We start from the raw sequence: 14478 nt of genomic DNA, 5'->3' as shown, positions 1-14478 counted from the left end.
GGACACTGGCAACACAAGGACCAGGGGACCTCACAACTCACTAGTTCTACTACACACTAATGATACTATATTGCTTCTGCCCCTCCCTCTTGGGGAAGGTGCCTTTTATACTAAATGCCTCCCAGCAATTGGCTGGGGGCATTTTACTATGTGCCCCTTTAAGAGCAGGGGAGCACGTGCGCACTAAGCGCGCCACTGGGAAGTGCGGCCCTCATAACACAAAAAAAGCAGGGAGCACCGCTAAAAACACTTTGCATTCTGTTCCATAGAAATTATTTTTACACGTTGGATATATCTTTTTTTTTTATAGGTATTAACAGCGATTTGGACTGATGTTTCTTTTTATTTCTAGAATTCTTATTTATTTTTTCATTTATTTTACACAATGTGCTCCAATGAGGTTTTAAAAGAACTTTGGTGGGGGTGGAGGAGTTTGAACATATTACTATATAATATTTTTGCTGATTTCCCCTGTAACTGGAGCTGTTATAGTAACACCAGCTACTAGAGAAATTCAGCTTTCAGGCGGCATAGCAGAGCTGACTGTGTCTCCGAAGACTCAGTAGTTCCTCCTTTCCTACAACCAGCAATTACATTACTGGGCCTGGAAGAAGAAGCACTGTCAGTGTTTCCTAACCTGTATATACAATGCTTGTTCAGCATTGTAACGAGAGGCAGGGTGGTAGTCATGGGCGAGTGGCACGTCTGTTTCAGTGACTTTCTCTTCACCCCGGCCCGCTACAGAAACATGGGGATGTGCTTGTCCCTGGGTGTGTGTGTGCTGTGGTGATTCTGTGAAGGGAGCCTCCATACTCACTTCTGACCCACCCGGGTGTTGACTCTTTCAGCCTTCAGAAGGAGGAGACTGGACAGTTTGAAAAAAACCAAGTCCATTTTATTTGTCAAACAATCAGCATACAAGGATAGCAGGAATTACACTTATTCACTTCTGCACCAAACAGAGGCACGTTCTTGGCGGTTATTGGAAACGGCACAATACTTGTGGCAAACGTTACAATTCACAGTTCAAGCAGAGGACCTCCATATTACTAATGCAGCGCCACCCGGGTCGATGTGTTTCGCCGTGAAACTGCACTCAGACCAATCTTTCCTCAGGAACAGAAGTAAGAGAGCTTCTCCCACTATCTTCTTTCTATTCGTGCCCAGACCTCGCTGTCTCCGTCTATCTGACTGCAGCTCTCGGGCCTGTCCAGCACTAGGGCCGTTCCCACCACCTCTCTTAGAAAGGTTCCACAAAACGTCTCTTCCCCACTGTAGGTCCCCCATTCTGCCTGTGTCTGGAGAACACTGTCGCACTGTAGTTTTGCTGAGAACACTTGATTCCTTTTACACTGGCTCCCACACACACACCCTTCTGTTGTACTGGTTCCTGGGTCCTCCTGACACATCCTTACTAATCACTGTCCCTCACTCCACTAAGATAGCCAAAACTAAACTCCCAGAGATCCCTCAGTTCCCCCTTGTCACTGAGGGCAGTCCATCCTAGGTTAACCCTCTATGTGCCCCCATAAGGGTAATGTAGTACAAGTGTGAAACTCTGATGACTCTGCTGCCATCTAATGGTCATATTTTATAATTGCCTTTTCTCATAAAAAATATTACTCAAACAGTATCGTTCTATAGGGGAGTGGAGTAGACAATCTCCCCACACCACTCACAGCATTATGAACAGAGGGAGTTAGAAGGTAAACATGGTAATATACTATCGTTATCTTCTCTGGGGAGTCTGGCTGTGTCTCACAGTCATCTCTCCACACCCACATAATATCCAGCAAGCTTTTTACTATGCAATGATGCTTTAGAAGGTCAGTGCAGAGTAAAGTGTGGACTAATCCAAATGTTTATAGTCCAGTTGTAGTTAAAGATCAAGTAAACTTGTAATTTGACAGAATTGAGAATACTAACATACGCATAAATCTGTATAGCAAATATATCTCATAACAGTTCATAGTTTAAGAGTTTCCCAACACAGAGAACATATGTGACAGTTATTGAAATAAATCATCCAAAGATGACCTGTTGGGGTTCCTTACACTTTTATTGAATATAGAGTACTTATTGTTCAATGAAAGGCTATACAATTTTCTAATATGCTTTCTTTACTTATTTCACAGGTGTATTCTTTACCTGCCAGCCATCTTGATAATCTGGTTCTGTATCAGTTCCATGATCTTCACTTTCTTGTTCATCTTCTTCAGGTACAAATAACAAAGACTCTTTCTTTGACATTTCAGCAATCCGTCGAGCCATTTTGATTTCACGCTTAATGTCGTCATCTTCTTCAATCATTCGTTCAGTTTCGGCTAGTTCAGCTTCATCAGTTACTTTTATAAACTCATCATCTTCAGCCTCCATAGCCATGGAATCTTCACTGAGTTCATCTGGAAGAAATGAGAAATAGTGACCATCATATAAACAGAATGACAAGTCTGAATATGTCATGTCTGAAAAGGGGTACTTCAAAAGGTATTGACACCTTTATTTAAGGGGTTATCCCATGAGCTGAAAAAAGAAAATCCCTTTAACCATATCACCGTAAAATACACCATTCTTCAAGGTTATTTTCACCCATTTTAGCCTCCTTACTCACTTCTCTGTAGCTTTGGTCTCTTCACTTTCTTTGGATGGACAAACTGCGCCATGTGGCCAGAAAGAAGCAGAATGTCGACTTCTTTTTTAAAATCCTGCCTTCCTCCACTGACCTTTAGAGAAAGAAGTCCCTCAAACATGGCCTCATCTAGAGGCGTATCTAGGGGGGGCAGGCGGGGCATGTGCTCCGGGCGCAGCTGGCAGGGGGGCGTAGTCGGGCCGCCTAATGCAGCGGTCCAATGTGTCTCCCCCGGCGGCTGCATTCTGCCGCCCCCCGACTGGGATTTGGCAGCTCTCTGAGCAGGGTGTCAAGCTGACAGCCTGCTCACGCTCAGAGAAGCTGCAGCGTGCCGGCTCCCAGCATTCAATTGTACTTGTGCCCAGAAGTGAGAAGAGCATTGGTGGTAAGTGCTCCTGTGGCTGTGGCTATGGAGCTGAAGACACCGAAGATTCAGCTGGAGGGGGATATTTATTAATTGTGCAGGGGGCTATTTAATAATTGTGCAGGGAGGCTACTAATTGTGCAGGGGCTATTTATTAATTGTGCAGAGCGGCTATTAATTGTGCAGGGGCTATTTATTAATTGTGCAGGGGGCTATTTATTAATTGTGCTTGGGGCTATTCATTAATTGTTCAGAGGGATATTTACTAATTGTGCAGGGGGTTATTTATTCATTGTGCAGGGGGCTTATTTATTCATTGTACAGGGGGGATATTTATTCATTGTGCAGGTGGCATATTTATTCATTGTGCAGGGAGGCTATTTAGAGGGGGGGATTTATTCAGTGTGGAGGGGGAATTTGTTCAGTGTGGAGGGGGGGATTTATTCAGTGTGGAGGGGGGGATTTATTCTGTGTGAAGGGGGATATTTAATCTGTGGGGAGCGAGTGGGGGGGTGGGTGCAGACACATTACTGGTAGCGAGGGGAAAAATGTGTGCGGACACAGTATGGGAAGCGAGGGTGATGGAATGTGTGCGGACACAGTATGGAGAGTTGGGGGGGATTTGTGAGGAGGAAGTATGAAGATGTAGGGGGAAACATGTAAGGAGACAGTATGGGGAAAGAAACGTGTGAGTGGGCACAGAATACAGACTGAGTAGTGGGTGGGGGTTAGCATGGGGGGGGCAGTGTAAGGTCACAGCCAGGAGGGAACAGTAAGCTAAGGAAGGGGAGTGTGATGAGGGGGCACAGTACAGAGACTGGGCCCTATAGGGGGGGGACACAGTGTAATAGTGTGAAGAGGGGGCCCAGTATGGAAAGGAAAGGGCAGTGTGGAGAGCATGTACCATAAGAGAGACAGTGTGGGGGTGATATTTTGTGCAGGGAATATAGTGGCATCTGGGCAAGAGGAAGAAAAAAAAGAGAACGACTCCAGAGACACCGTTATCTATAAGGTACCTGGATGTAATTTTTTTTTATTATGCTGACATTTTTATATTTTTTTTTAGGAGTATTAAAGATATTGTCCACGTTTGTGATGAGTCAGCAGTCATTCTATGTGACTGCAGACTTCTGAATTCTCACAGTGAAGAACACTGTCAGGATTCTCTCGTGCCGGCGATTTGTATACATGCGGTCATGTGCTGACTAGATTCACTCAATGAAAATGAATTGAGCGAGGCAGGACACGTCTAGTCGGAATGTGGCCAGAAGTATACAGATCTCATACTTGTGGTGACATGACCATTCATTGTTGCCACGGCAAGGGAGAATCCTAAAAGTGTGCAGTGCATGCGCTGTGAGAATTCAGAAGCCTGCAGTCACTCTATTTCATCTTAAACCTGGACAAGCCCTTTAATTATAAAATAAAGCCCTGTAGCCAATCCTGACAGTGTGTAATATCCTCCCTGTCAGGATTCAGCTCTGATTGCAAGTTCCATCAGTCATCACATGGCCACTTCACTCACATGCGATTTTCATACTTACGGTCCCGTGACAACGAGCTTTTCTCCCTGCTTCTCTCAGAGAGAATTAGAAAGAGCAGCTTGTCGGCATGTGACTAAGGCCACAGCCCTACTATCAGTATTTGGCCAGTATTCGGTCAGTATTTTTCTCAGGAGTAGGAGCCAAAACCAGGTGAGGAACAATCAGAGAAACGGTATAATAGAAACAAGTCACCAATTCTGCATATATCACCCACTCCTGGTTTTGGCTCCCACTCCTGAGAAAAATACTGACCGAATAATGACCAAATACTGATAGTGGGGCAGTGGCCCTAGTGTGCAAATCGCATATGTGCTGTGGAAGGAGGGTGGAGGGGTGCCAAACTGAATTCTTTCCCCGGGTGCTAGAAGACCTAGATACACCTCTGGCCTCATCAGCCTAATAAAAACAAACAACTGATTTATCTATCTACTTCAATGCTGTCAAATCACTACACAACATGAAATAGAGGGACAGAGCAGAGCGTTTTATCAGCAGGAGAATATCACTAGAGGACTAGTAAACTTGCGGCTATCTAGTCCTCCATATTTATGAGCTCTTTGTTGCCCTCACCACTGATTGTACACAGTAAGCTGTCAATCAGTGGATTTCGTGGGGTCATACAGAGCTCAGCATTCTGTGGCAGACAAAACAGGGTATCTGTGTGGCGCCCCTGAGGGTTCAGTCGCCACAGGGGTACTGCACCTCAGAACGAGGTGTGGTATCTCCTCTCCAAGGTAAGGATGGAGTGCCACACAGGACCCCAACCACACACTTAACACTACACCACTCCAGTTCTGAAGGGGGCCTAATGCACCATAGTGCTGCCCCGGGCCTGAATTCAGGAGTAGGGGGGAACCAAAGTTAGGGGGAACCACGTAGTGAGTGAGGGTGGAGGAAGCACTTTACTTAGGCACTTAATCAGAATCATATATAACTGAAGGCCATCTTTATAACCGGGTCTTTGTACTGCAAGTTGGCACAAGGCTGCAGCCGGCTGAGGGTCCATGGTTCCCGGTCTCAGGCCTCGAGACGGGGGGTCGGGGTAGAGTTATAACCAGCTCTGTCCCCGGTCAGAGTCCAACCAAGAAGGCCCAGGAGGGGAGCAGAGGAGATAGGCTCCACAGGCAAAAGGATCTCAGGGGTGCGGACGGAGCGGAGTCGCCACCTGCATACCTTATTCTGGCCCTGCCAGAGAGACCCTGCCACAAGAGGGGGTACCGGTCCCCGATTATCTGACTTTGCACTTCACGTCTCTGTCGGAAAAGTCCGGAGGCTTATGTGGATCCCAGGGGGATACGGACGGAGCGGAGTCGCCACCTGTATGCCCTAATCTGAGTTTATCCAGAGGGACCCGGCCTTACGCCACGTTCTCACCACCAGTCACCAAGAAGGGCACCCAGACGGTCCGGAAGCTACACGCTACCCATCAGGGACATCGAAGTACCCGTACGGGACTCAGTGGGGGACACAAGGCGGGAGAAGTTTACAAGAGAGGAACACAATAGAGCGGGGGTCCTGTCAAGCGCTACTGAACTACCTGGAGTGTGCCGAACCCCACCCTGGCGGCCGCAGCTCACCGTGTGACAGCAGAGAAAAGCTCTGAGCTGAGAAAGCACCACCGTGAGTAAAGACTCGGATAACTTCAATAACTGCCTCTGTCTGTTCTTTTCTCAGTGGCTTTGCACCCATCTCTGCTCCATTCTACCCCCTCTCTACGCTGCCCTGGGGCCCCGCTCCACCTGTGGGGAGCTGCACCAACTAAGCTGCTTGAACACCGGCCCCGGAGGACTGTAGCGGCGCTGGTGACTTTCGCCAGACACCACGGGTGGCGTCACAAACATTCCCATATCCCATTTAACTTTCCCCCCTTCCTTTTCAAGAGTGACTCCAGGGTACGGGCTCGGGAGCCGGCCACCACGGCATCCCCAAAACCAACTACAAGGCCTGGGCGCAGAGTCGTCCCCATCCCCTGGGCGCGTCATCTGCCCCTATAACATGTTGATCTCAGATGAGGTAGCAAAAACTAGGGTTAGCAAAAATTCAGTTTAAAAGCATGAATTTTTGTTTTTAATGGATTTTGCAATAGGACTTTATTAAAAATGCTATGATAGGACTTTATTAAAAATGCTATGATTTCAAACTTACACTTACATGACTGAAGCCTACACCAAAGATCCTTTTGAATATCCATAGATCTATGTAAAAAATTATACTAAGACATTTTTATCAGTGGTAATATCAGTCAAAATCAGACACTGGAGGCCAACCACAGCTCCGACTATTGCAGAGTGAGTGAATGCGTTTGACATTTTCCTATTTATGGAAGAGATTACAGAAGATGACTTTGACTGATTTGATGCTTTCTGACGCATATGGTTTGTCTCGAAAGACTTTAAGAATAGTACAAATTTATCTCAATGGCTGGAGTGAAAATGCTCCAATGAAGCTTATACTGAAAATCCCCTTTTTCATACATCTCTCCTTTCCCTCAATCCTAAGTGTTCTTCCCTCTGATCCTCTTTCCAGTTGGTCAATAGTTTTTTGATGATGTACCTTAATAATTAAAGAAACACTCCCATGGAGATTTTTTTAAATAATTCTGTGGATGTACGCATCTACTGTAGTGTGAGTGTATTAATATAGTCACCTACCGCCGCCTTCTCCCGTATCCAGCGCCTTTCGGCTTCTCTACACGTCAGTGCTCTTCAGACTTTCTGGGTCACACTGTGCTCTGCATGACCTGGAATTGGCTTTTATATTGGAAGTCTATGAAGTGTCAGAAAGGGGCTCCATAGGCTTACATTGTAAAAGAGATTTCCGGTTTATGCATAGATTGATACGGATAGTCTGAACACTGATGACATCACTGAGAAGAGAAGCAGAACGGCGCTGGATCCCGCAGAAGGTGACAATAGGTGAGTATATTAACACACTGACACTACAGTAGATTAAATGAACATGGTCAGTCCTGGACATTAATGGGTTAAAAAAAATTATAGGTGTTGAAAACAAAATGAATTCCCAAAATACAAGAAACTAAAAAAAAAATTAAAATTGCCATAGAAATAAGAGAGAGTTTGGTGCATACCTTTTATAAGTATACAACTCCTTTGTACTCTGGAAGCTAAGAACGGGACTCTTTTGTCAAAACCATACAACCTGTGCGAGTTCATGATTAAGGCTGTGTGCCCACGTAGCATTTTTCAAGCGTATATGCTGCGGAATTTCCGCAGCGTAAACGCTTGAAAAACGCATGTATATCCGCACCCCATGGTCCCCAATGGGATTCCGCAAGTTCTATGCACATGCTGCGGATTTTTCCGCAGCGTTTATGCCGCGTTCAAAAATCCGCAGCATGTCATTTAATTTTGCGTTTCCGCAAGCGGAATTGCCTTAGTCCAATGCATAAAAAACGCAAGGCAATTCCGCATGTGGAAAACGCGTGATAAACGCGCGAAAAATGCGCGATAAACGCGTGCGGAATTCCGCATGCGTTTTTCCGGGAGAGGACTTGCATTTATGCAGCAGAAATTTTCTGCTTCATAAATGCAACGTGGGCACATAGCCTTAGGGTCTCAGATACAAAGTCTGCAGTTAAGCTATATTACTGCAGACTGTCGACTCATCATACTGTCACAATTCACCTGTATTCATATTGGCAATCTCGTGACCGCATATATACAAATAGCATACTGTATATGCAGTCAAATGCTGACTAGACTCAAACAGCTTTTCTCAATTTTCTTCTATTGAGAGAGTTCGGATGAAACTAATCAGCACGTGGCCTCAAGTATTGAAATCACATACATGCTGTCTCATGGCTGCCCTCCCTTACGGGGATGTGACAGTGTGCGCATTGCACACTTCACGATTTGGCAGTCTGTGATCATATAGAGTGTCTGCAGACTTTCCATTTGATCTCAGACAACTTCTTTGAGCTGTTTGCTGAGCTGAACAGCAGCCATGTTCTCTCTGCAGAAGGGCTGTACAAAAAAAAGTGTGTATCTCCTCCTAGCAGCACTACGATCATACTCAGTTAAGGTACAGATGATTATCAGCTGCTGATTTTGTGCTGATTTTGTTGTGGATTTCGTTGGGGAAATGCCTGCTGATTTTCACAGCTTTCACCCTTTGTATTACAAAGATTAATAATCTAAAGAACAGATCAATTTATGCTGCAGATTTTTTGTGCATTTGAGAATTTTGCAATTGAGATTTTCTTAAAATCCCAGAAAATCTGCTATGTATTCAACCAGTGTGTATAAACCATTTGCACACAGGTCAGAAAACTTTCAGAGAAAATACGCAAGTATTGGCCAAGTGATCCACAGTAGCAAATTCCTCACCAAATTGTGCACATGGGTTATAGATTTAAAGCTTTAAGCTTGCGAGCAGGGCCCTCATTCCTCTTGGTATCTGTTCATTTATGTGATTATTGCTATTCTGTAATGTCTTTTATTGCCTTTACAATACCCCTCTAAAATGTAAAGTGCTGTAGAATATGTTGGCGCTATAGAAATAAAAATTATTATTATTATTAATTTGGCAGAGTGGGATTAAAACTGATCTTTTCCAGTTCCATGTGCAGTTCCTCCAGATCTTATTGCATAGTGCTGTCAGTGCTGCTCTTGGGACCATTTTGAGCAGCTCTGCAGGGATACCATCAATGCCAGGTGCTTTGTTGCTTGGCAGCTTCCTCAATGCCAAATCTACTTCACTTTCCAATAGGTCTGGTTCTGGTTCCTCTTGGCCCCTGTGCTCCTCATGATGGGCAGTTCCGCTGTGTATTCTTTGCATCTCTACTTGATATCCTGTTGGTCACTAAATTCAATCACATCATGGTCTTTTATTGTTGCTAGCTGTGCTAAGAAAGGTTTCTTCATTTGATGTCTTTGACGCACCCAGGGGATGGGGACGACTCGGTACCCGGGCCTTTGCCTCGTTTGGGGATGTCGCGGTGGTCGGCTTCCGGGCCCGTACCCTGGGGTCACTCTTGAAAAAGGGGATTGGAATTTGGATAAAATAAATAAACAGTTCGTGACGCCACCTGCGCTGCTTCAGACCTCCGGGGGTGTTGGGATGGCAGCTGAGGTGTTTCTGCTTCCCACAGGTGGAGCGGGCCCCCAGGGCAGGGATGGTGCGAAGGGATGCAGGAGAGAGGGGACCCAGCCGGGTCAGAGGAAGAACAGACAAGCACACAGGGGTTCGCTTCAGTACCTTTACTGATGATGGTAGTCAGTTACGGTCCGGGGTACTTGTAGGTGGTGTGCACTTCTGGACTTGCTCCCCAGTGAGCGGGTGTAAGGCCTCCTTATCTGTATCTTCCTGTCTCTCTCCCTGGAGCTTCTAACCTGCCTGGAACAGGGTCTAGCTTCCTTGATGTTTCTCTCACCCGTCTTGCTTGGCGGTGAGGGCTTTCCCCTGGTTACCACTATCCCTGGACGCCGGGGCCTTCGTGGTACCTAGTCCTCTAAATGTGCGGTATTCATGGGTGGACCGAGGGATATAAAATCCTCCTTGGTATGCCGGATTCTATACTGGGCATAGAGATCCCAATAGGCACGGGCCCGGTGCCCGGCTTGCGTCTGGGATGTACCTTCCATGGTCCCTCTGTCCCAGATGGCTCTTCTCCTCTCCTCTGCCTTCTGGCCCACTCTAGGCCCTCACTGGCCAGGCTAGCCCGCAGCCTGGGCCTAGCCTGGCTTTCAGCCACACAGATTTCAGCTTGTCTGGTGCTGCAGCATTGTGTCACACTCACTGCTTCCCACTGACTGACTTCCTGAACTCCACCCCCCAGTATATATATACCTGACAGGACTCCATCTAGTGGACTTGGGTGGAGGTGTCTGCATGTATTGAGGCCACTGGGGAGAATCCGTCTGTGCAACACCCAGAAGTTCTGTGACAGCCTGCAGCCGCAGGGCGTCACATTCCCCCCTAGTACAAGTCAGTACTCCCGGACTAAAACAAATTTTTTAAAACAGGTTACAATGATATCAATAACAATTTTATGAACATAACTATTTTTCTTCCCTTTATGGGAGGCACTTGGCTTGAACGTTGCAATAACAGATTCAATAAACATTATTTATGCTTTACTGTAGCAAAAATATTTTCTTTCTTTTTTTTTTTTAATATATATAAAATACTTTTATAACAATTGAGCACACGCACATTAGCAGCAACACAACTTTACTTTCTGCAACGGTCAGTTTTGATGAGATCCCTCCTCGGGTGTGTCCCTCTCATCCGGATAAGCTGGCTTGTGGGGGACCTGCTCCAAACCCCCAACGAAGGTCCTGGGCGGGCTGCAGGACTGGTGTAGGACCACTGGTTAGGCCACGCCAAGAAGGTTTTAGTGGTGGTGGTCTTGTGAAAACCACCAGGGGGCACCTCAAAAGGTGCAAACTATGTACAATGGTGGGACCGCTCATAGTTCACGGACTCCAAGTTCAGGTTAACTTATACTTAACATGAGAGCTACCGGGGAACCAGTAGCTCAAGGGCACCTCCTCCTGGGCTGCGCCTGGTTATGGGAGGTGGGTGACCCATCCTGGTCATCCTCCCGTTCAGTCAGGGTGTCCTGTTCCAACAGTTCCTTTACCCTCTGAACATTTAGGGCATGCTGTAGAGCCATGGGCACCATCCGTGCCACAGCTCCTGCTGGTGCGGCGACTGCTCCTGCCCGAGCAGCACCAGACGAAGATACTCATGCAGGGGCGTTGTCGAGGGCCACGGCGTTCTGCCAATCATCCGCCATCGCTGCGCCCCCCTAGTTAACTGCGGCCTACCTTCCTGCTTGTAGAGCCGGCTGCGGTCCCCCGGACGGGAAGAGGAGAACTGCTCGACTAGCAGTTCCCGGTGCAGGACCTGGCATCCCCTTGCGTCTGACGTCAGGGCGTGCGCTTCCTGGCACGGCGGTCTCCTTCCAGGACCTGGCGCTGCGTCAGTGCGTGAGGCGGGGCTTGGCGTGCTTCTGCGGTTACGCCCCTCTTCTTCCCGCGTGGCGACTCGAAAATGGCGGACAATGGCGGGAAATAGCGGCAATTGGCGGGAAAACTTCACCACGGTATGCGACACAGTTCTTTAAGGCGCACAGTACCCGGTGGCAATGGGCACGCAATCCTGTTCGTGACGCCAGAAAGAGGTTGACGCGCCCAGGGGATGGGGACGACTCGGTACCCGGGCCTTTGCCTCGTTTGGGGAGTTGCGGTGGTCGGCTCCAGGGCCCGTACCCTGGGGTCACTTTTGAAAAAGTGGATTGGAACTTGGATAAAATAAATAAACAGTTCGCAACGCCACCTGTGGTACCTGGTAATGATTACCAGCGCTGCTTCAGACCTCCGGGGGTGTTGGGATGGCAACTGAGGTGTTTCTGCTCCCCACAGGTGGAGCGGGCCCCCAGGGCAGGGATGGTGTGAAGGGATGCAGGAGAGAGGGGACCCACCCGGATCAGAGGAAGAACAGACACGCACACAGGGGTTCGCTTCAGTACCTTTACTGATGATGGTAGTCAGTTACGGTCCGGGGTACTTGTAGGTGGTGTGCACTTCTGGACTTGCTCCCCAGCGAGCGGGTGTAAGGCCTCCTTATCCGTATCTTCCTGTCTCTCTCCCTGGAGCTTCTGATCTGACTGGAACAGGGTCTAGCTTCCTTGATGTTTCTCTCACCCGTCTTGCTTGGCGGCAAGGGCTTTCCCCTGGTTACCACTATCCCTGGATGCCGGGGCCTTCTTGGTACCTAGTCCTCTAAATGTGCGGTATTCACAGGTGGACCGAGGGATATAAAATCCTCCTCGGTATGCCGGATTCCCTACTGGGCATAGAGATCCCAATAGGCACGGGCCCGGTGCCCGGCTTGTGTTGTCTGGGACGAACCTTCCATGGTCCCTCTGTCCCAGATGGCTCTTCTCCTCTCCTCTGCCTTCTGGCCCACTCTAGGCCCTCACTGGCCAGGCTAGCCCGCAGCCTGGGCCTAGCCTGGCTTTCAGCCACACAGATTTCAGCTTGTCTGGTGCTGCAGCATCGTGTCACACTCACTGCTTCCCACTGACTGACTTCCTGAACTCCACCCCCCCAGTGTATATATATACCTGACAGGGCTCCATCTAGTGGACTTGGGTGGAGGTGTCTGCATGTATTGAGGCCACTGGGGAGAATCCGTCTGTGCAACACCCAGAAGTTCTGTGACAGCCTGCAGCCGCAGGGCGTCACATCTTCATGGAAAATTATTTCCTGGTGTGGTGCTTGTTATAGGCTTCTTTGAAGTTCATGCATTAAATTCATATATTCAGGAAATAGTTCTTGTCTTTTCTGGGTTCTCTTTGGAATTTGACATTGAATTGCTTCAGCTCATTGAACCTGCCCAAAACATTGGCTTCTCTTCTCCTACAAGCTATCTGGAGGGTGTCTGCAGTTAACCAAATCTCACCATATATATATACTTTTTGTATGGTAAAAGCGGGATTATCCAGCTCACAGTTGTGGAATCAACTCAAAGCGCGGATAGCTTCTCTGCCCAGACGTGACAAATGGAAGATAATGAGAGATTAGTCCAGCTCCACGAACAATTTTCTTTTATTCAATGTGAGTACAAAACAGATGACAGTTTTAAACTTTCATGCTGGTAACATAAGTAATATCTACACGTTTGTTTGTGGAGCTGGACTAATCACTCTTTATCTTCTTCTTGTATGGTACATCGTCTAGAGCAGTTTTAGCGATGGTTCCTTTGATCTCTGCCCACAATTCATCTGGGCCACCTTCTTACTGCCTGAGCAGGTTGAACTTGTTGTTGATCTCCCAGGCCAGCAAGGTGCTTCCATAGATCATTCATAAGCGCTTGGACAACATCCTTTGAAGAGAGCTTTCTAATGCCCAAGCTGGATTCCATAAGGACTGGGAGACTCGTGATCACATCTCAAATCTGAGATGAATCATAGAAAAGATAAAGCAGTACCAGAAGAAGTTTTATCTTTGCTTCATTGATTATACCAGAGCTTCTGTGTTGAGCATAACAAGCTTTGCGAAGCACTGAGTAGGATAGGAGTGCCAGCGCACCTGATTAGGTTAATCTGGTCAATCTACGACGATCAAGAAGCAACCAGTGTGAACAAACTATGAAGACATAATGGTTCAAAATCAAAAAATCCACAAGACAAGGATGTATATTCTCTCCTTTTCTTTTTAACCTCTGTGCAAATGTAATCATGAGGAAGCTGGACTTAGATGATTCATGTGTTGGGGTCAAAATAGCCAGAAGAGACATCAGTAATCTCAGACTTGAAGATTATATGTTTCTGCTGGAAGAAAGTGAGAAGGAACTGAAGAAGGTGATCCTGAAGTTGAAAGAAGAAAGTGAAGAGATGGAACTTTGATTGAACATCAAGAAGACCAAAATCATTATTACTGCAATGGAGTTCACATATAGATGAACAATGAAGAAATAAAAATGGTCCACAGCTTCGTTTTTCATGGGTCCCTCATTGATCACAGTGACTGCTTGACAGCAGAGCTGGGCTTGCAGCCATGTGAGCATTGACCAATATCGGCCAATATGGAAAATGCAAGGACTTCTCAGCCACTGTCAAACAAAGATTGATCACTACAATTGTGTTCCCAATTGCTGCGTACTATATGGTTGTGAAATGAGGACATTTGTGAAAGAAGACGGGAAAAATTCATGCCTTTGAGCTGTGGTGCTGGAGAAGACTTTTATAAATATCATGGACACCTAGGATCACCAACAAACATGGCCCCTTTAAGAGAGAGGGAGCGTGCACACGCGCCCTAAGCATAGTGCCCGGGAAGCTACGCAAGGTGCGCGCCACAGCAGTAGGGGAGCAGGAAGACGCTGGACCAGGACCGCGGCGGTGAGGGGAACGGCGTCTCTGCCCGGCAGGAGGCAGAGACGCCGATGCTACAAAAGAAGCCATGGAAAAC

General features: G+C 47.2%; 1 protein-coding gene across 2 annotated transcripts in view; it reads right to left on the bottom strand.

The window, feature by feature from the left end:
• The window catches only part of LOC141265440 (NFX1-type zinc finger-containing protein 1-like), a 200661-nt gene that overhangs the window by 52628 nt on the left and 133555 nt on the right, over window positions 1-14478 (bottom strand). For both annotated transcript variants that reach the window (XM_073678549.1, XM_073678550.1), the window contains exon 15: window positions 2149-2402. In XM_073678549.1, the coding sequence (XP_073534650.1) occupies window positions 2149-2402 (254 nt within the window). The remainder of the gene's footprint in view (window positions 1-2148; window positions 2403-14478) is intronic.

This window comes from Phyllobates terribilis, unplaced genomic scaffold (genome assembly GCF_046119375.1).
Source record: "Phyllobates terribilis strain yellow unplaced genomic scaffold, ASM4611937v1 Scaffold_4__5_contigs__length_816908805, whole genome shotgun sequence".
Classification (NCBI taxonomy): Eukaryota; Metazoa; Chordata; class Amphibia; order Anura; family Dendrobatidae; genus Phyllobates; species Phyllobates terribilis.
This window is presented reverse-complemented; position numbering and strand designations above follow the sequence as displayed.